The sequence below is a fragment of the Hippopotamus amphibius genome, chromosome 12, assembly GCF_030028045.1.
Source record: "Hippopotamus amphibius kiboko isolate mHipAmp2 chromosome 12, mHipAmp2.hap2, whole genome shotgun sequence".
In the NCBI taxonomy this organism is placed as follows: domain Eukaryota; kingdom Metazoa; phylum Chordata; class Mammalia; order Artiodactyla; family Hippopotamidae; genus Hippopotamus; species Hippopotamus amphibius.
The window spans coordinates 35,742,200-35,763,641 of record NC_080197.1 but is presented as its reverse complement, the minus strand read 5'-3'; the positions used below and the strand labels follow the sequence as shown (position 1 = coordinate 35,763,641).

Sequence of the window (21,442 nt, the reverse complement as noted above, 5' to 3'; positions counted from 1 at the left end):
GTAAGTACTCATCATCATGGGATAACTGCACCCCACATAGCCTCAGGCTAGCCCGGTGTTGCCACTGCACCTGAGTTCAGGCTACGTCAGGTCCTGCCCATTAAAGAGTTAACACAGAAAGAGAAAAACAAATATTGTATACTAACGCATGTATGTGGAATCTAAAAAAATGGTATAGATGATCTTATTTGCAAAGCAGAAATAGAGACACAGACATAGAGAACAAATGAGTGGACACCAAGGAGGGAAGAGAGGGGTGGGATGAACTGGGAGATGGGGATTGACATATATATATTATCAATACTAAGTATAAAATAGATAACTAATGAGAACCTACTGTACAGCCTAGGGAACTCTACTCAGTGCTCTGTGGTAACCTAAATGGGAAGGAAATCCAAAAAAGAGGGGATATATGTATAGGTGTAGCTGATTCACTTTGCTGTATGGTAGAAACTAACACAACATTGTAAAGCAACTATACGCCAATAAAAAAATTAAAATTAAAAACAGTTGCACAGAAAAGTTTCTGTTTTTGTAGCTTTTTGGAAATTGAAATCGCCAGTAACCGTTGTGGATTTGTAATTCTACACATTTTTTTTTAATACCTCAACTGTGCCTTTTGCGTTCTTCCCAGTTTGTTTGGACCTGTTAAAACTGTTACTGTTTGTCACTCAAGGTCTTGACCAAGTTAGTTATAGAAAGCAAGAAACTGTAGGGAAACATCAGATTTCAAAGGGAAAGAACCTGCCTTGGGTCCCTCCTTAGCACTGGCATCTTGACATGTGTTAAACCTCCGGGGTCAGGGCACGGAGGCTTTTCCCAGTGCCCGACAGTCTAGGGACCTAGGCTCCCTTGTTGCAGGTTTTCACATTCTATATAGATATCTGGCATTCCTTACCTAATAGGAAGAACACTGCTGTGTAAACCTTTTAATTAAATGTTCATTGGGGCTGGTAGGGGCCAAGGTACTCTGAAATACTGGGTTAGCACCTTGGAGTTTGGTTTTCACACCACTGACGCATGATGCTTCCTGCCACACAGTACAAATGACAGTGTTTCTAAGCACAGTAGCCAAAAATAAGAGCAACTCCTGTATCTGCGAATCTAAGAAGCTCTGAGACCCACCCGATAGCCGCATTTCACCCTGAGAAGGAAGATGATCTGAAACATTAGCTGCTAGTGTTTGAAGTCTGCTTCTTATCGTGTCATCTTGTTTTGTCTGTAGCAAAGAGAGACATTCTGTTTCTCTTAAAAGTGTTTTTAGAAGGAAAAAATAGTCCGAAAGGTTTTTAAGCCTGGCCCCTTGTAAATCCGTGAACAAGGAACGTATTTGAACTCTCAGGTTTGCAATGTGAAATGAACACTGGCTCAGTATTCTGAACATCTAGAGATGCTGTTTCTAGTGATGTTTGGAGAGTAAGCAGATTAGGGAAGCGGCTGACACAACACTTATGAACTCTGTGGTATATGCTGACCTGTTACTCAGCTATTTGTAAATTTCCATTACTAATTACAAATGGAAAAAAAATTGTTTATTAGATTTTTCTTGAAGTCCTTTTTAGGCCCATAAATCATGGTGAGTAAACGTGGCTGCTTGAAGCCTTATCTCAGGGCAACAGTGAGAACTGACAGGGAGTGAAATGATGACAAAGAATGGCACATCAGCAAACCGGGGATATGTGGTGCAAGGGCAGGCTGTGGCACCCCTTCATGTGCCCATATGGCATCAGTGCAGGACTCAAGTTATGCTTGTGTTCACTTTAAGAAGGTTTACTGCTCTCGAGCTTCTGTGAAGAAGATTTTTTGTCCTACTCAGTGTATAGTGCTGCATCTGTACTCTGTAAATGTTTGCCAAGTGGATAATAAAAGGATATATTTTGTATTAGAGATGTCTTATATTAAAAATGTTGAAAGATAAATAACCTTTGGGCTTCAAGGAGCAGGCTCAATTAGTGAAAGTTCACACATGTACAAAACTTCATACATGTTTTTTGTAGATGAGTCATTGAATCTAGTTTGTGCAACTAGGTTTTTCTTATACATAGTATAAAAAGCAGGTGCATAACTGAGCTATAAATCTGTTTATGAACTTTAAAGAGTATCCCTGCGTTGAGCATGCCCCGGGCTAGCCAGTGGCCTCACATTACCTGGGATGCGAACACACCCTTTGAGGCTCATTTCTCGTAATTTCTGCTGCTCACTCCTCAGGAGTCTGAGTCTGATAGCCCTCCCAAGGCCCCTCCCAGTTGGGCACTTCATACCAGGACCCTCTCAGGGCACGTGGCCGCCAGGCAGGGCTAAGTCCAGGGGCCCTGTGTGCCGTGTGCCCACTGAGGGCTGGCTGGGCCCCATGCCCCGTCAGCTTACTTGGTGTCATCCTCGGATGACCATCTCTGTGGTCCTTCCCCCATCACTGCTCTGCCTTTCTTCCCCTCCTTCCCACTTGGTGCTCTGCCCTCTGGAAGCCCTCTTCCTGGGTTAAGCGACAGCTCTGTGGCCTCAGCCTTTTGATTTTACCTCTGTGGCTGCTGAAACCTGGGTTTTTTCTGACTCCCTCAGGGATACGGGGGTGAGACCATGGTCTTTTTTCCTTCAAGGCCAATTCCAGACTTCACTCACCACCCCCTCTACGGAAGCCTTTCTTCCATGACGCTGCTACCTTGACCCTCCTTGTTGCTGCCATGTCCTCTGATCTTCGGCTTACTTGCTTTTTTTTTTTTTTTTTTTAAATAGTTTTACTCTCTCCCAGTTCCTTTTCCTTCATGGCAAGTTGCCCGTTAGCCGCTTGACTCCCTTGCCCTCTGTGGCTTCCTGATTTCTCTTCCAATCCTTGTCATGATGCAGACCTCTGTCTGACTACAACCTCCATCCCTCTGTCCTTCACTCAGTCATTTCCAGGCTGCCTGCTCTGTTTTTGTTTTAAAGAACAACTTTTTAGAAGTATAATTGACATATAACAAATTATATATGTTTAAAATATACATTTTGATAAGTTTAAACATAGGTATACACCTGTGTAGCCATTGCTGCAATCAAGATAATGAACATAGCCATCACTCCTGAAAAGTTTCATCCTGCTCCGTCCTACCCTTCCCCAGCTCACCCCCCAGTCCTCAGGAAACCACTGACCTGCTTTTCGTCCTTATAGTTTGATTTTTTAGAGTCTTATACAAATACAATCATACAGTGTACTCTTTTTTGTTTGGCTTCTTTCACTCCATATAATTATTATTATATTTTTTCAATATAATTATTTTGAGATTCATCTGTGTTGATGCATATATTAATAGTTCATTCCTTTTTATTTCTGAGTTGTACAGTATTCCATTCAATGGATATACCAAATCACTTGATGATGGACCTTTGGATTGTTCCTAGTATTTGGTTACAAATAAAGCTACTGTAAACATTTGTGTACAACTCTTTGTGCGGACATGTACTTTCCAGTCTCTTGAGAATGTAATGGCTGAATCATATAAAGACATATGTTTAGACTATTTTCCCAGATGGTTGTATCATTTTACATTCCTGCCAGCAGTGTGAGAGTTCTGGTTACTCCACATTCTCATCAGCACTTAATATGATCAGTCTTTTAATTTTAGTGGTAGTGGTTTCTTGTTGTGGCTGTAATTTGCATTTCTGTAATGACTAATGATCTTGAGCCTCTTTTCTTGTGCTATTTGCCACCGGTATGTCTTTGGTGAAGTGTATCTATTGCCTATTTTTAAACTGAGGGTTTTTTTCCCCCTAATACTGAATTTTAAGAGTTCTTCACATATTCTGGTTATAAGTGTTTTCATCAAATATATGATTTGGAAATATTTTCTTCCTGTCTCTGGTTTGTCTTTTTATTCCCTTAATAGTGTCCTTCAAAGAGTAGAAGTTTTTAATTTTGATGAAGTCCAGTTTATCAGTTTTGCTTTTATGGGTTGTGCTTTTGATGTCATGTATAAGGAATCTTTGCCTAACCCAAGATCACAAAGATCTTCTCCTATGTTTTCTTATAGAAGGTTTATAGTTACATGTTTCACAGTTAGGCCCTTGATTCATTTTGAGATAATCGTTGCTTCCTCCATAATTTCAGCTTCTTCTACTGGACTGCTGCTCCCCTGTGCTCAGATGTTGTAGTGCCAGAAAGTCCTGTGCTTCTGCTCCGCTGGTGCTTTCAGCGGAGCTTGTGCACCAGCACCCACTTGGCATTTCTCCACGTTCTTGCCCTTCTCTGGTGTCACACTGCCATTGCTTATTAGTTGGTTTGAGGCATGATGCATACACAGAGGGAGTTTTTTTTTTTTTTTTTTCCAGAGGGAGTTTTTTTAAATTAAAAATAAATGAGAAAGAATTTTATAATGTTAAAGTTAGATTCGAAATGTCTTTGTGAAATTGTGGCCTTAAAAATATCTTTAAAAGATTTTGAAAAGATTGCCACTTCATCAGGAGAAATTTTCAAGCATTGCAGTTCTTATCAATGAGATAAGCAAAGAAGTAGATTTTGAAAATATTGATTAATTTGCTTCCATTAAAGCCAGGAGAGTAAAATTGTGATACATTCCGTTTTATAATTATTTAAACTAGCTTGATTTTTTCATAATAGCTTTTCATTTTTCAATATTGAGCTTTTTGATTTTTCAGTATTTTTCTACGATTTTAGTGTATTCATTCATTTATTCTTTTTTCACATGAGTCAGTATGGTGGCAATCAGTAGAGTTGAAGAGGCACATAAAGGAGATGGATTGGGTGTAATCATAGTTTAGATGAGGAGTTTAAAAATCCAAACAGGAATGATATACAGAGAGAAACTTTTCGAAATTAAAATGAAACATTTCATAATGGTAAAGTAAAAGTAGAAGTATCTCTGTGAACTTAGGGTCTTTAAGAAATACCTAATGTGGCCAGGGAAGACTCTCAGGTACTCATCACCATTTCTCATGTTGAAACCCTCTGATATGTGCCTGCACTGCATACCTTTTTCTTTATAATGTTGATCTTATTTAAAAAGAATTCCTTAGAGAATAGCTGATGCCCTGTCTTAGGGGGGAAATGTGCTTTCCATGTACCAGACACTTCTAAGCATGTATAAAAACTCATTTAAACCTCATTACAGTGCTCTCTGGTAGACACTGTTATTATCCCATTTTACAGATGAGAAAACTCAGGCGTGGTGAAATTAAGTAAGTGACCCAGGTTACACAGTAAGCACAGAACCTAGGTTTGAACCATAGCAGTCTGGCTCCTGAATCTAGCTTGTGACTGCTAAGCTGCATGGTTCACATGTCCTAGAGTTTCTGAATACAGTAGGATGGACTAGATCAGATATGTATGTATTAGTTTTCTATCGCTGCTGTAACAAATTAAGAGAATGATTTCAAAAAGCAGGGGACTATTGACAGATATGGACATAGATTCTGTTCGTCTCTTTGTAAAAAGTCCGTCCTCTTCATATGTATTTTTTCCTCCCTGTGTAGCGAAGAGTGGATATAAGTAACTGTGGATAGGCTGAAAGTTTAAAATTAAAGCATTGGGCCCATTTCAAGAAGGAAGGACTGACAACCCCCAGTGGTCACATATAATGACCAGGAGCTGCTGTTTCCGAGAATGTGTTGCAAGATGATGGATTTGCCGGATGTCTGGGAAGAGAGCTCTCTGTGTGGACTTTATCCTGAGCCTCCTGGGAGGTGAGGTGTCTGCTGGCCCCACCAAGCCTCCTGTGGTCCTCACAGGCTTACCGGAGCAAATGCTCAACTGAGGCAGAGTGGACTTTGTCCAGGAACGGATGAACAGGGAAGCGAGGGACGAGGACCAGGTTGAGGACAGTGTGGGATCAGTAGTTCCGCGAGCACAGGCACTCGAGCCTCGGCTGTGAGAGGACCCTCCCTAGTCAGTGCTGACTCTGGACCCCAGATCACTGGAATGCTCTGGTGACCGTGGAAGTGAAGGGAGGCGGGCACTTTAACTTCCTAACTTAATCACAGACCGTTAGTGATTCAGACTGCAACCTAGTCACGACAGTGGTGAGTTCCCACCGAGCCCAGCATTAGGTGTTACACACAGTTATACAAGATTCCTTCAGAACACCAGTGATTTCGTTCTGGCTAATGAATTCCTAAAGTATATGCATTTAACCGACATGTGTGTCTGTCCACATAGATACGACCTGTAGCAATTGCTGTGGCACTGACTCTATTTCTTCAAAATACCTTGATGAGTAAAGTGACTTGATATCCGTTTTTAAAATTATTGCACCAAACTTTCCATCAGGAAATCTAAATAATTTTTTTTCCTCAAAAACATTATGGAAAAAGGTTCTCTCAATTAACATTTCCAATATATTCTTATTTTAAAAGATTACTTCCTGTTTGAGGTTGAGATCTCATTTAGAGGCTACATGTGATACTGAGGTGTGGTTGCCAAGCCTTCTCCACGCTGAAGGCAGGAACGCACGTAGACAGTAATAGGTACTGTGTCTCCATCCTCATGAGAGAGACTTCTTGCCCCAGTGGGCTGTGGCACCACAGTTTTGCTGTTGGCTGATGTAGTTCTGTGGAAACCTTGACTCCCTCTCCTCGACAGTGACCCAAGTGCTCTGCTAGATGATTTATTGATGGACCGAACCTGTAAACGTGATTGTCATTGCAAGGAGAGAGACGTGCCAGTCCTGAATATTTGCAAAATGTTCTTGTAAAAATGTTTTGTGAGCAGTAGTTTTATATTATGTTTTCCTTTAGAGATTTAAAGGAATCATCATTTTGTGCCTGACAGAGACATTTGCACATAATCCACTGTGGGCATTTGGGTTACCTTAATAGCAATCATTTTGACTCTTTTAAAAGAATTTTGAAGAGGTTCATACTTAAAGTATTTTTATCCTGAAAACATCTCCTTCTGTGACATTGCTTTGCTGCTGAAGGTCATCCTTCTTCCTTTTAGTTTCTTAAAATGATATCTTTTGTCACAAGTACATTTTTTCTTTCTAAAACCAGTTTTTACAAAATAGATCTTAAATAGGCATTCATATACTCCATTTCTAATTCATTGTTTTACACTTTCAGGCTCAACTTTAAAGAAGCTTCTACACACTGGAAATTCTATTAAGGTATTTATTTTAGGTGAAAGTGTAATGGCTTTTTTCATTACTCTTAAACTTATTCATGCCATAAAGAGACAAAACTGGGCCATTTTGAAAAAAAAAGATCTTTAAAAGCCATTTAACTTAGTTGTTATTTTTAATTGAGAAATATGACCAATACTGTTAGAGTTTTTGTTCCTATGTCATAATTTATTGTGCTAGACATTTTAAACATTCTTAGGAGAAAGTGGCTCGGGATTTGGAGTTTGGGATCCTGCATTCTAACTTTGATTCTGCCATGTGCGTCCAGGGGACCACGGTCGAGGTGCTAACTGCCTCAGTTTTATCATCGGAAAAGAGAGGGGGTTGAACCAGACTCTCCCTAAGCTTCGGAACTAACGTGCCTGGTTCTGTTCACCCCAGTCATCTCGTTGTTAAAAATTATAGTTGTCTCTCAATTATTTTTTGCTATTTTTTAGAACACTTGTGGGGAAAAAGAGCAGCGGAGCCTTACTCTTGAATGTTTCTTTGCAGCAGGTTGATCTTGTAATTTAGGTTAAAATTGGCTTATTTTAAGATGAATGTGCCTTTTATAATGACAGTATACCATTTGATGCTGGAATATGATGACCCTAAAACATAAGTGGCAAAAGAAGCCAGCCTGGGACATGTGTTTTATGGCAGATAATTCACTTGTAGCTATTTAATTCAGGTGTGTGCCTTTAATAAGCTAATGCATTTTTGGTTTTATACCAGCTTAAACAATCCTAGCCACTCAAACTGGATAGGTTCACTCTCTCTTACCTGTTGGAAAAAAAAAAAAAAGATGAGGGGCCCCTAGTTTCATGATTGTTCCATATTTTGTCCCTCCTATTTTAGTTAATGGTCTTATAGTTAAAACCTACCAGGTTGTTATCTTCTGTTTATTATTGGCCTTATTTATATTTAATTATCTTAAATGCAGTTAACATAAAAAATTCGAGACATGATTGAAGTGTGTAGAAACTTTCCTCTTGTTAAATTTGATATAATTTGGTTAGATATACATAGAGCCCTGTCATTTTCTGTCTGGCGCTGAATAGCATTATGTACTCAGCAACATCACCACTCATCTTACCTGCTGGGCAGGTGTGAGCAGGCGAGCAGAGCAGTGCTGAGTCCAGGGCATGTCTGGAAGGGCGCCGTGGGATCAGTGTTGATGGGGTGTCTGTCTTGGTGTATTTGACGTCTCTGGGGAGTCAGCCAAGCTTTTTCTCCCTCTCTCCCTCCCTCCTTCCCTCCCTCCCATTCTCTTTCCTTCCCTCCCTCCTACTCTCTTTCCTTCTCTCCCTCCCTTTCTCCTTCCCTCGCTCTCTCTCTCCTTCCCTCCCTCCCTCCTATCTCTCCTCCTCCTCTCGCCTTTCCTGCAGACCCTGGGGCTTGGCTTGCACACTTGCTCTGGAGGAATCAGCACCACTTTGGTGTCACTACAAAAAAATCAGGCAGCCCTGCAGTTGCCTGCATTTGAAGCCCACTACATCTTTCAGCTGCATCTGACATTTTTTTCCTCTCTTTTGCTTATTTAAACTCTTTTATTGACATCATCTTTCCAGCCATTTAGGAATGTAAAAATGGAGTTGCCTGTGTTTATGAATTCTAGGAATGGGAAGTTGAAAAGTAAGTTCAGAGGAAGAAAAAGGTCACATCTACCTCTGTTGATGTTTTCTACCAGGTGACACTGACATTTTGGAGCACTGCGAAGACGTAGGAGAGAATAGAGTAGGGACCCAGGCAGGGAAGCCAGAGGCTGCCCCGTCCCACGAGCCAGGCCTTCAGGGTCCATTCAGCTCTAGGTGTTCCGATTTTGGAGAACATCGTACACGTGCATAATGTAGTGACGTGACAGAAGTTCTGTCCAAAGCACAGTGTAAGTTTGGAGGAAGATTCTCTTTGCATTGTTTTCATGAGTAATCGGGCGTTGATGATGTGGGCATCGTTGCTGTAAGGAGTGAAATACTGCTAATAGGAGATGCTCAGGTAGCACTTCCCGTGAGGCGGGCAGTTCCCACTCACTTCACTGCGTACCAGCACTTCGTAGTAAACTCTGTTATCGTCCCTGTTTTACAGATGGGAAGGCTGAGGCACAGAGGTGTTAAGTGGTCCTCCGCGGCTCACAGCTAAGCTAGAAAGTGGCTGAGCCTGCACTGGAGCCCAGGCACTCTGGCCCTCATGCCGGGTTGCAGTGTCCTTGCTTCCTGGTCACTGAGGGAAGGACTCGGTGCAGGACTCCAGTAATGCTTTTAGCTTCTAGGTTTTCTTCCCCCCAGAATCAATGCCACATTGCAGTACATTTCTACAAATCCATCCATGTGTTTACTTTCGTTGCCTTTGATTTTGTCTTTAGATAAGATGTGAAGGAATCAGGCTGTTTCTCCTGTGGCTTCAAGCACTGCAGACAAACTGTGCAGAAGAGCAGGTGTTGATCTTTGCCTGTCTGGTGCCCGGTTTCCCAGCCATCATGTCGTCCAAGGGGCCCTGCACACTGGAGACACTCATCAACCCCAGCCCCGGCACAGCTGACGGTGAGCGATGGTGGAGCTTACAGGTGGATTGCCTTGAGGAATTCTTTGGTCTGTCCTTTTCCTGAATAGAAACCTTGGTTTCATAGCTAGGTATTCCTGTTCACACTCACAGTAGATTCTTACGAACATAAAAACTGACAGAATTGGAGCCTGTTTTATATGAAATAATGACAGAGAGGTAGAAACAGGAGCTGAAGGGAGGGGACCGCTGTTGGCAGGAGCAGAGACACAGGGTACGACTGGAGGGAGTGCTTTTGTTGCTGTTAAAGAGATTAAATCCTCCTCCGGAACTGCTGCCTTTGCCCTCATGGCTATTGTTTTATAAGTGGGTGTTCATCTGCTGCCCCAGGCTCTTTGTTGCTGGCTGTGTTTTTTCTTTTTTTATGAGTCATGATCTTTGTATCACCCCTATTTTATTAAAAATATTTCTTTTAATTAATTTTTTTTTTGTGGCCGCGCCACATGGCTTGTGGGATCTTAGTTCCCCTGATCAGGGGTCAGACCCACGGCCTCAGCAGTGAAAGCATGGAGTTCTAACCACTGGACCACCAGGGAGTTCCCCCCAGCTGTCTGTTTCCATGCAGCGTTCATGGAAGGACGGTGGTGGCCTCATAGGATGATTAATGTCAGCCGTTTGTGCCCAGTGCGTTTTCAAGGAACTTGCCCGTTAAGGCCCCTGATTCATTACTGCCTGTCACTTTATTGTTTAGTGACAGGTGTTTAGTCTTGAGCTGGTCAGAGCAGAATGTGAAAGGGAAGAGAACGGTCCAGCGAGGGAGGTGGCCTTGTGGGCCTCTGTCCCCTGTGTCAGATGGGCCTGGCCTGCATTGTGAGCGATTTCAGTGGTTGGTACATGTATTTTATTCTTTTCTTTTCTTTTTTAAAAATTTTATTGGCGTGTAATTGATTTACAACGTTGTGCTAGTTTCTGCCGTACAGCAAAGTGAGGTACATGTATTTTAACAGAGGCGATTTTTTAAAGCCTTGTTTGAAATTTAACTTTGGTGAAAGAGCTCTCCTTACTTTCCACTCTGCAGCAAAGATATATCCAGAAGAAATCACGCCACTCCTGCCAGCCGTATCAGGGGAAAAGATCGCCGAGGACCAAACATGCTTTTTTCTTCAAATACTGTTGAAATATATGGTTACTCAGGTATGCACAAAGTCGTGGATAATTCAGTGAGAGTCATGTTCTCAGTAGGAAAGAGAAAACATTGCCTCTTTTCTTCCTGTTCATCCACATTTTATATTTTTGCTTTCTCTTTGAGGTGATTTTACGTGGTGTTTCACTAAACATAGAATGTGTGCCAGGACATTTCATCAGAGACCACCCTACATACATGTGTGTGTGTGTATGTGTGTGTGTGTGTGTGTGTGTGTACACAGGACACAGTTCTGTCCTCCATCTGTCTGTCTCCTTTACTTTCATGTGATTTCATATATTCACAGAGAGCACTTCGCTTATAACACTTCTGCTCACCAAATGCGTGGGGATTTGAATCACCTAGTAATTCTCTGTAACACCAGCCTGGGGGTCTTACAATTTAACCCACTTCTGGTGCTCTCTACCTGGAGGTGGCCTCGGATCTCACAGGAAAGGGCTCAGTCCTGTAAGCCCCCCACCCCGACATGCCAGTCGCAGGGAGTCGGTCCCCAGGTTGCCCACGACTTCTGTCCAGTTTGCCCTCAAATCAGAGGCTCCCATGACTCCCTCCTCAGGTTCAATTCATTTTCCGAGTGGCTCACAGAACTCGGGGAAACAGTGACTTATGTTTACCAGTTTATGAAGGGTATGATAAAGGACACAGATGAACAGCCGGATGAAAACACACATAGGGTGAGGTCTGGACGGGGTCCTGGATGCAGGGGCTTCTGTCCCTGTGGATGGGGTGTGTCCCCCTCCTGCAGTGTCCATGTGTTCAGCGTAGATGCTCCTTGAAACCCCGGCTGTTGGGATTTTTCTGGTGGCTTCCTCACGGGACATGCATGATCAGTTATTAACTCCATTTCCACTCCCCTCCTGTCTCTGGAACAATGGGGCGGGGGGCAGGGAGAGGCAGAAAATTTCAAGCTTCTGACCGCGCTTGGTCCTCTTGGTGACCAGCCCCACCCAGGATTCTGTTCAGAGTTGCCTAGAGCGCTTGTCACTTAGAAGTGACCAAGGTGTTAGGGCCTCTGTGCTGGGAGCCAGAGGCAGAGACCAGGGTAGGTCTCTTCTATTATCTCTGAGTATTTGACTATTTTTGCCTGTTTGCTCCTTCTGTGCCTCTGTTCTCTGTGCTGGTGAGACGGGGTGGGGGAGGAGCAGGCCTGAGGCTGACCAGGCGGGTCCGAATGATGGGCTGAGCCGGCAGGGGCCTGAAGGCGACCTGCGGAATTATCTCATCTGCCCTTGCCTCGGGCCTGCTTTACGGTGGTGTGTGGTCCTTTCTCTTAAATTTACCAGCTGAGTACAGACCTAAACTAGGGGATTTCTGTCTCTCTTGGTCTGTATTTCTGAACATCGATGAGGTCTGGAAAAAGGTACCGCTTCTATTCTCTCATCGAACACGTCCCTGGTCCCTTAGCTCCTCTGGGGCATCATCCAGGCTCCGTCCTCCTGTCACAACCTGGTTTGTTGACATGTGATCTCTGCTACATCTGCTTCCTCACCCAAAGGGATTTTGACACACACTGTCTCCTGCTTCCACCCTGTCACTGTGAAATCGGAGGCCCAGGACATGCAGGGTGCTAGTGTCAGGTCCAGAGAAGGACGCTTGAGTGTTTGCTGTCCTCGACCTTCCGGGTGATTCCAGGGGACCCCCTCCTTCGTCAGGGTCTCTCCTCCCGTGATGTGATGCTTCCCCTCCCGTCCTTTCCGCCTTTCCAGCTTTCTCTAGGAGGCTGTGTTTCTTGCTGCCCTTTCTGCCTGCTGTGTCCCGAGGGGCGACCTTGTCTGCTGTCCTCTCTCTGATTCCTCTAGCAGCACCGCAGGCTCAGGACTCCCGCATCCTGAGCGCCGGGCCTGGGTTCCTGTCACTGTCGGGGAGCCCCCCGTCCTAGCTGTGCGGGCCGCTCCTGCACGCCTCTCAGCCCTGTCTGTCCAGGAGTGGTTCCGCTTTCCATCCATCCCAGCAGAGCGGCAGAGTAGCCAGAACCCGGGTGTGTTGGGGGACTTGAGATTCATTCTAAATGTGTGACCTGGGATGAGTCCCATAGCCCGTAGCCCCCGGATCCCATCAGAGGAAGGATTAGAGAGGGTGGAGGTGAATCCCCTGTGTGCAGGCTTGTGTGTGCGTGTCCGCCCGCCCCCTTCCTCCCTCAGCCTATCTAGTGGGTGGGTCCTCGGAGCAGAGCTTCGCCCTTGCCCCACCTTGCAGGGCTTCTGGCAGGTGGCAGACGTGGGCCCCTCCTCCCTGGACCACGGCCCCTCCTCCCTGGATGACAGGTGCCCCGGGTGGGCTGAGTCAGGGAGGTGTCGGGAAGCTCTGCTCTAGAGCTCGCTGTGGGCTCACAGGCGTGATGGCCACCTGCAGGGGTTCTCTGTGGGCTGGTTCAGGCCGCGTTTCCATCAGTCATGGGGGCACGGCCCCCCATCACCGCCTGGGCTCCTGGCCTGTGTGGGGAGCTGGTTAGCTGGTTACAGTGTTCCTGCCGGGTAGACACGATGCTGGCCATTTGAGGGTTTGGAAACAGAGTCTCGACACTGTGAAAGCTTTAAACTTAATATGTAGCTGGGCTGGCAGGCCAGGTTTATCCCAGCCTGTGGATTGCATTTTTTTTTTTTATTGAAGTATAGTTGCTTTACAATATTGTGTTAGTTTCAAATGTACAGCAACGTGATTCAGTTACACATATAGCCTGCGGATTGCTTTTCACGCCCTTTCCAAGATTCTGTAGCTTTGCATTTTGACAGTGATTTTGCATGTAGGTAACACTGGATGCAATTCTCGCAGGGCATTGTCTCCTTAACTCTTGTTTATTGTAAATGGCCTTTTTTGAATTAAAAAAGAAAAAGCACCTGATTGTTTCTGACTGAACTATTTAAGGGCACAAAGAACGTTAAATCATTACGAAGAACACACAGAAAAAAATATGGGCATGATGTAGTAGGACAAGTTTAAAAAGATATGATATGATTGATTTTTTTTCTTGAGTATCCAGTAAAAATGCTGTTTTTAACGTAGTTACTGTTTTGTTTTGAAGTAGTCATTCTTGTCATCTTTTGAGTTTTAGGATGATTGTCACTGTTATTTGTCAGGTTTTTTATTTAGCACAGGGATTTTAATAACATAGCAGCATTTCAGCTGCATATTCATTAATCTGAAACGTAACCGTTTATATACGTTTTCCCCACATGTTATCCGAAGGCCGCGAGCTTGGAGTGGAAGCATAAGGAGAATCGAGAGACTGGTTTTAAATTTCTTTTCACACTGTTTCGAAAGTATTACCTTCCTCATTTGTTTCCATCATTTACCAAGTTAACCAACATCTACAAGCCTGTGCTTGGTAAGTACCGAGGGGGCTATGTGTCCCGCCTCTTCCAAGTGGACTTTGATTATTTTTAAATAAAATAATCATTCTTTCTCATATTTAATGGTAACTTTGTTATAAGGGGCTTAAAGTTTCTTAATCAATGACTTTAACTATTTGTACAAACTTTTACCTCAGTCACAGCCATAAGGGGAATCTGTGGCTCCTGTACACAGAAGTAATTTGATATGTGTCATGGTATTTTTGGTGTGATTGCATTTAATGAATTTTTTAATGTAAAGCAAGCCTGAATTTCCTGAAGTGTTGTCTCACGGGTGGTGGGGTGTGGAGACCCCAGACCTTGCCCGGGGGGAGGCCAGCGCAGGCCACCGAGCTGCCGGAAGTAGGGCTTTTTCAGCACTGGTTCCTTCATCCAGCGGGTGCTACTCACAGCTGCTAACGGAGGGACAGATGTGTGGGTGATCAGGGAACCCAGGGACCCTGAGCCCCAGAAGGATAGGAAACGTAAAGGGGTTTCTAATTTAGCTCCTAGGGTTCTCCTTCTATAAGAGGTCAGAACGCACAGGACAGAAGCATCCCTTGCAGTGGTGGTGGTGGGGATGGGGGGTGGTGGACAGATCTTTCTCTCCCTGTTACTTTAAAATGAGTGAAAATAGTTCAAATGAATAATCAAGAGCAGTTTTAGAGGAGAAAAGGTCACAATAGCAATTAACACGCCTGGGGAGTGTGGACAGCTAATTCAGTTGTCCGTGGGTGTCTGCGTGTTCACGCGCACACTCAGGCAGGGGGAGGCGGCTGAAGCTTGGCTCACTTGGAAAATGGTAGAGGTGGTACCAGCGTATGTATTTTGTTAGCTATATATACGTGGGTATTTTTTCCAAAAATTGTTTCTGATTTTAAAAGTCGTTCATTTCATTGTAGAAAACACGATGAATTGTTGCTATCCCTAGATGAGAAGGAATTTGCTGAGAAGTTTTCTGCCGCCAGTATTTCAGGTGTACAAAAATTAGTAAGAGAGTTGAACTTATAGCAAGTGGTATCTCAGATTCAATACCGTACCATTTTCATGTTAATTATGGAATTTAAAGAATGAAAAATGGACTTCTTATTAAATCTTTGGAAATGGTGGTGTCTGGTATCTCCAAGATGAAACATGACTGTCTGAATTCTTCCAGCCATAAGGTAGATTATACTAATTCTGTGTCTTTGGATTCATCTAAAGGGAAAAGGATATAAGACTAAAGATTAGTAGATTTGATCAGTGTAACATTAGATGTTAAAATACCTCACGTGATAAAAAAGGTCTATAAATGCTTTTACATTTATTCTAGTCATAAAATAAGATTAAATTAGTTATATGTGAAAAGATTTTCACTATTATAACCTCATGTGATTTCTCAAATTTGTTAAAAAGAGTTATGACCTTTGTTTTTCCACAGCTGTATTCATAGTTGTGTGTAAATAACAGCGACCAATACTCCACATTGGTCAGATTGCGAGGCAGACCCAGAGACGAGCCTACCAGATGCCATTTTTAATCACTTGGGTTTTTTAATCTCAGCTGCTGTTTAAACAACCAGATACATGTCTATTCAATTAGAAATGGAAACATTTGTCGCGGTTACACTTTGTCGCAGTTACACGATGTTAAGATTCACTAACCCAATCATGTGTTTTTCCGACTTGCAGACATCCCCCACTTGAGACCAAAGCCAGTGTATGTCACTACAACTCGAGACAACGAGAACATTTACAGCACAAAAATTCCATACATGGCAGCTCGCGTCGTTTTCATTAAGTGGATCGTGACTTTCTTTTTGGAAAAAAAGTATCTAACTACAACACAAAACACTAAGAATGGAGTTGATGTATTGCCCAAAATCATTCAGGTATGTCATTCATCACTTCTTTACCTTTCAGTGCTGGTGTCATCACCTCCACTAACACCCAGGTAGTGGACTGTCAGGGTTATTGGCTCTCACAGGTTGTTAGTTACAGGGACTCGATTTATCGTTCCTCTGTCTGCACTGCCGAGGTTGCAGAGGAAGCCGTGAGTTAGAAGCACCTGCCGTGCTCCGTTGGTGTTGCCATGACAAGGCGACCCTGGGGCTGAGGGAGGCCTTCTGAGCAGGTGGCTGACCTGTGTGCTCCTGGCTCTGTCTCCCCTCCCCTCCTTCACTCAGGCCCTAGTGACTTTGAGCGTGACACCGAGGACCTCTCCTGCCTTGCTTATCCCAGCCTTGGGAAGGTCCTCAGTAATTGTGAGGTGGTCCGTGGAGAGGACCCCCGGGACTGCCAGGCACCTTCTGGAATCTCAGGGAGGAAAGGGGTGGGGCAGCAGCTCAGGGGTTCGGGTGGTTGCTGAGCCACAGTGGGGTCCCGGCAGAGAAGGCTGCGTCTCCCCACGGCCTGGGTGCAGCCCTCTCCTCATGTAGGGGCTGCAGGGCCTCCCTGTCTCACTGGCCTTGGTTGGACACACAGGGCTTTCCTGGCAGGTTGCGTGGCTTTGGGCCTTTGTGTGGGCAGAGCAGGACCACTTGTGAAGTCAGAGTGGCCACTGCTTGGAGGAGCCACAGTTTCCTGTGCTGTATTTCACTGGCCCCAAGATCAGGGGCAGGAGGTGTGGTCCACCTAGTGCAGGTTGGCTGATACCCCGCAGTTCCCCGACGTGGGACGTGGTCCTGGGCTGGGGGGTGCACTCCCCGCAGGCACTCGGTGCCCTGGCGGCAGGGCACCGAGGGGGTGCAGAGCATGGGCTCCGTAATAAGAACAGCAAAAGACGCCCTGAAGGAAAGTTTTAAAAAACCCTTAATTTCTGAATTTAAAAATGAAGTAGGTAAACTCAAAATGGTAGTGATTACTACTGAGAACAAAATTGTTTTTCTGACGAAATATCCCACAACACTGATAAAGAAAATCAGAGCTGGAAATCAGAAATAATTAGATGAGACCTTAGGTGCAGACCTACCTTGCAGATATTGTGAGGGCAGAAGGAGAAAAGAATGAGAAGTAATAATTGAAACAACAGTAAGAAAAGTTTACCTGAGCTAAAAATAAAGTCAACTTTGATAGAGTCAACGTTATCCTTAAACGGAAAAGGACCTTCGAGTCCCAGGAAGAATTAGCAAAACAGACACTAACCCAAACTGACATTTGACTTCCAGGGATTAAGGAAAAATGATACCGACTTCGAAACAGAAACTGCAGTTATTTCAAAAGAATGACACTGAAATTAGCACTGAATATCTAATCTAATTGCAGCCCTGGAAGCCAGAGGAACCTGTCTGTCTGTCCTTCTCTCAGAGTCTCACTTCAGATCATGTACATAAGCACATGGCTGCGTTGGTTTAAGGCCTAAGTTGATTTAAGGTCTAAATGTAAAAACAAAGTGGTAAAGAATGTAGGAAAAAATATAGAGGAAGGTATGAATTTGGGAAGTGGTAGACCACCTTTAGTAGAGATGAAACCCACAAACCAAAGACTAAACGAGGTTTGACTTTATTTTAAAAAATTGAGAAAGATTTCTAGTGTCAAAAGATACTATAAAGCCAGGCCTAAGCAGTAGACTGTGAAAAGCATTTGTCACATCATGACTGTTAAGAGTTTATAATCTCTGCTCTATGAAGAGCACCTATAAATAAACATGAAGACAAACAAGCCAGTTGAAAAATGGACAAAGGAGGGGAAAGGCGATTCACGAAAGAGGAAATAAAAATGGCCCTGGGGCTCTCCAGCAGTCAGGGAAACACTGAGCCGCGATGAGAGACCTTTATTCACCCATCAGGCAGACAAAAACTAGAAGTCCTCAGGTAGATAAAAATTTGTAGGAAATATGAGAAACTCAGTCACACTCTGATAAACTATTCATCACATCTTAATGTGCTTGTGCACACAGTTCAAAACACTATCGTAGAAAGAGTGTAACTTTTTCCTGCCTAGATTCAGAATTTCAGAAAACCATCACCTGTGTTTATTGAAAATAAGTTGCTCATTCTTGAAAAATACATTCGAATGATGAGAAGTAGCAAGACTAGCAGATTAACCACTGCTTCCAGGTTCTAATTTTTTCCCTGTTGACTCTTCACACTTGTGAGTCATTTCCTTTTATTATGTAGCTAAAAGTGTCATAAGGTTCTGCCCTTCTGAATCAGATAAGAGGGTTTTATCACCCTAACAGGAAAAAGGCACCAGAACTCAAACTATCTTGTCCATAAAAGAAACGTCTCAGTTCGTAAAAGAGCAGCTGGAGGTGAGGCTGGCGGAGGCTGTGTCTGGCGCCCGCCCCCTCCGCCCTTTCCCTCAGCTCCTCCCTGATGGTTGCAGCAGCAGCTGGGGCTCTGCTGTCCTAGTTCAAGTTTAGAGACAATCAGGAAATGCAAAGCCCTTCCCTTTTGCCTGAGTGGAACAATTCAGGTTACCAGCGTGCTCCGAGGACAAGAACAAGACACCGACTGGTTCAGATCTGGGGGTGTGAGCAGCCCCGGGGGTGTGACCGGCTTCCGGGAAGCAGAAGGCTCCCCTGCTGCGGGGATGAGGGTTCAGCCTCCTGTGAGGCAGGTGTGCTACATGTGAGGGGTGGGGCCCAGAGCACTGGGGTTCCGTGAGGGGGGAAGGGATGCCGGGCAGACACCATCCAGGCCCACGGCTACCATGCCCTGCACATGGCCGTGCCCAGACGTGGCCTCTGCTGTGGTCCAGGTTGTTAATACACCTCACAGTCGGTTGTTATGTTAGTTTTCTGCTGCCCACCACAAATTTATTATCTTACAGTTCTGGAAGTCAGAAGGCCAAAATCTGTCTCACTGGGCTAAAGTAAAGGTGTGGGCAGCTCTGTGTTCCCTCTGGAGGCTCAGGGTGGGGGGGGGGGGGGTCCATGTTTTTGCCGTATCTGGCCTCCAGAGGCTGCTTGCATTCCCTGGCTCGAGGCCCCTCATCACAGCACTTTTTCTCCCTGTTTCCATCTTCACATCGCCTTCTCTGTGTCTGCTCCTCCTGCCTCCTTGTAGATCCTTGTGGTTACATTGGGACCACCCAGGTAATCCAGGGTCCTCTCCCCACCTCAGCATCCTTAATGTAATCACATCTGCTCAGTCCCTTCTGCCATGTAAGGCAGCACAGTCGAAGGTTCCAGGGATTCAGGCATGGGCATTTTGGTCATTATTCAGCCGACCTGTCTCCTGTGTTCCTATCTCTGCCTTGCAGCTGTGTTTCCCAGTTCATCTCACGTGTGTCTCCTGTGTGTTCTGCTCCTCATTTACATCATACAGGAGATAAAGCAGTTTGAACAACTGAATATAAAATTTTGGAAATGGAGTTGCAGGGATAAAAGCACATATATTTATCTCCTGAAAGTTTTTGTTTGGAGTTTCAAATTTAATGTAATTTTACCCGTGTGAAGTGAACATCACTGTCTAAATCAGGTGATCCAGAATCTCTTTTCAAAGAATGTGCTCCTCTTATAAAAGCCCTTTAAAACAATATTTTAATTGCTGCTTCCAAACAGAGTTCACACTTTTGCCACTGTGTTAAAGGTCATGCATGAGGTTTTTTTTTAATGTGTGTGTTTTTCCAAAGGGAATTTACTTCCCTTTGATCTAGAACTAATACCTCTGACAGTATTTTTCACCAGGGAGGAAAGGAATTGGCTCACTTAGCCCTCGGAGACTCTGGTTAGACAAATGTTCTTGTTTGGTGGCATCATTCATGGGAGAGTGAGAATACGGTTGCCCGGACATGTGGTAGCATGCTGGCAACACTGACCACAGGTCCCCTTTTCATATCTGAACATCTTGCTGCACCAGCTCAGCTGAAAATGTTTTCAGTGGTATTATTTATTCCTTGGTAATTCATTTTTGTGTGAGGTACAAGTACTTCAGCATGCATTAGAGAAAGTGGAGAGGTGATTTTAAAATTTCAGCAGCACATTAATTAAGCATTAAAACTCAGAAACGTCCACGAGGGAATGAAAAAAAGTGTGAGATGCTATGACAGTTGATCACACTTATCTGTATGATAGCTCTTTTGTTACAGTGTTAAAGTACCACTTCTACCAATTCTGAGCCAGCCCTTCAATAATGATTCATGGGCTGTGGGTTTCTCGAAATTGTTGTATCTCATGGGGTGAACAGTTAGAAAAAATGAATCACACAAATTGACACCCCCGTAGGAGTTTGTGTATCATACAGATGCACCTATCTGTTGACTACTACTCTAGCGCTCTGTGTTCTTATCGAGGCAAGCGTAGGCTGTCCCCAGCCGCACGGGCAAATCATGATGGGGAATGGAATGGCGTCAGACATCACCGGCAGCATGGCAGCTGCATCCGTGTTCACACCTGCTTTGCGGGTGTCCTCATCTGGCCTGACCCTGAGGGTGAGCAAGTCTCCGTGTGAGCTGTGGGCTGAGAGGAGACCAGGGTGGGAAGGGGAAGGATCCGGTGGCAGCCTCTCTCATGCAATTTCCTGAGCCCTGGCAGCACAGACCTGGTCCAAGCAGATATGTCTGTTTCATTGGCTAAGCCTTCATCGTATGCCAAAGAAGCGTCTTTACATTTCCCGCTGGAATCAACTAATACCAAATAATGGTAGAGAATTCCAGCTTGGTTGTTGTGGGCAGAAAATGGGCCTCTCTCTGTAGTTAATTCGTATTCATGCTCTTATTGTTAATCTTCAGGAAAGAGGCAAGAAATGAATAGACTTGAATTACCAGTTTGTTTTCATTCTCATCATTTACTATAATTATAAATGTCTGTTAAAACATACAGATGTACAGATGTTTTTGGAAAGCAGCCTTTTGCTGGTGTGGACCAGAGGAGGCTGAGAAAAGCATTGTTTTATCAAGAGGAGTATTTTCAATGTATGGGGTGATGGGAAGTTCATCTGTGTTATCATTATGTTCTGTTTGGATCACAGAATTCACTTTTTAAAAACAACTTGGTGCCTTTAAACATAATTCTTTACTTACGTGATTTTAGTTACCTAATTGCTATATCTAATTCGTTATCTAATGACCTCAAAACGGAGTGGCTTAAAATAACAACTCTTTAATCATATTACTTATTTCCCTTTTTGGGTCAGGAATTTGGGTGGGATTTGTTTGGACAATTCTTGTGCTTCATGTGGCGTTAGCCAAGGTCACTGGGTGGTGGTCTTCAGCGGGCGGCTGGTTGGTCTGGAGGGTCAAAGATGACTTCATCCATGTGCCTGTTACTCTGGTGGGTGCAGCTGGAAGGCTGGGCTTTTCTGGGCCTTCTTTTCCACATGGTCCCTCTAGCAAGGCAGTTGGACCTCTTCCCTGGCCGCTCAGGGCTGCGAGAGCAAAAGTTCCCAGAGATGCCCAGTG

The 21,442-nt window shown here is 44.2% G+C and overlaps 1 protein-coding gene across 4 annotated transcripts in view; it reads left to right on the top strand.

The window, feature by feature from the left end:
• Positions 1-21,442, top strand: part of RALGAPA2 (Ral GTPase activating protein catalytic subunit alpha 2) — a 285,849-nt gene that overhangs the window by 54,595 nt on the left and 209,812 nt on the right. For 3 of the 4 annotated variants that reach the window (XM_057703254.1, XM_057703256.1, XM_057703257.1), the window contains exons 5-9: positions 7,051-7,094; positions 9,451-9,628; positions 10,666-10,781; positions 13,978-14,116; positions 15,791-15,990. In XM_057703254.1, the coding sequence (XP_057559237.1) occupies positions 7,051-7,094; positions 9,451-9,628; positions 10,666-10,781; positions 13,978-14,116; positions 15,791-15,990 (677 nt within the window). Of the gene's footprint in view, positions 1-5,576; positions 5,677-7,050; positions 7,095-9,450; positions 9,629-10,665; positions 10,782-13,977; positions 14,117-15,790; positions 15,991-21,442 lie in introns of those variants that run through there. The other variant, XM_057703255.1, reaches the window with a different exon arrangement.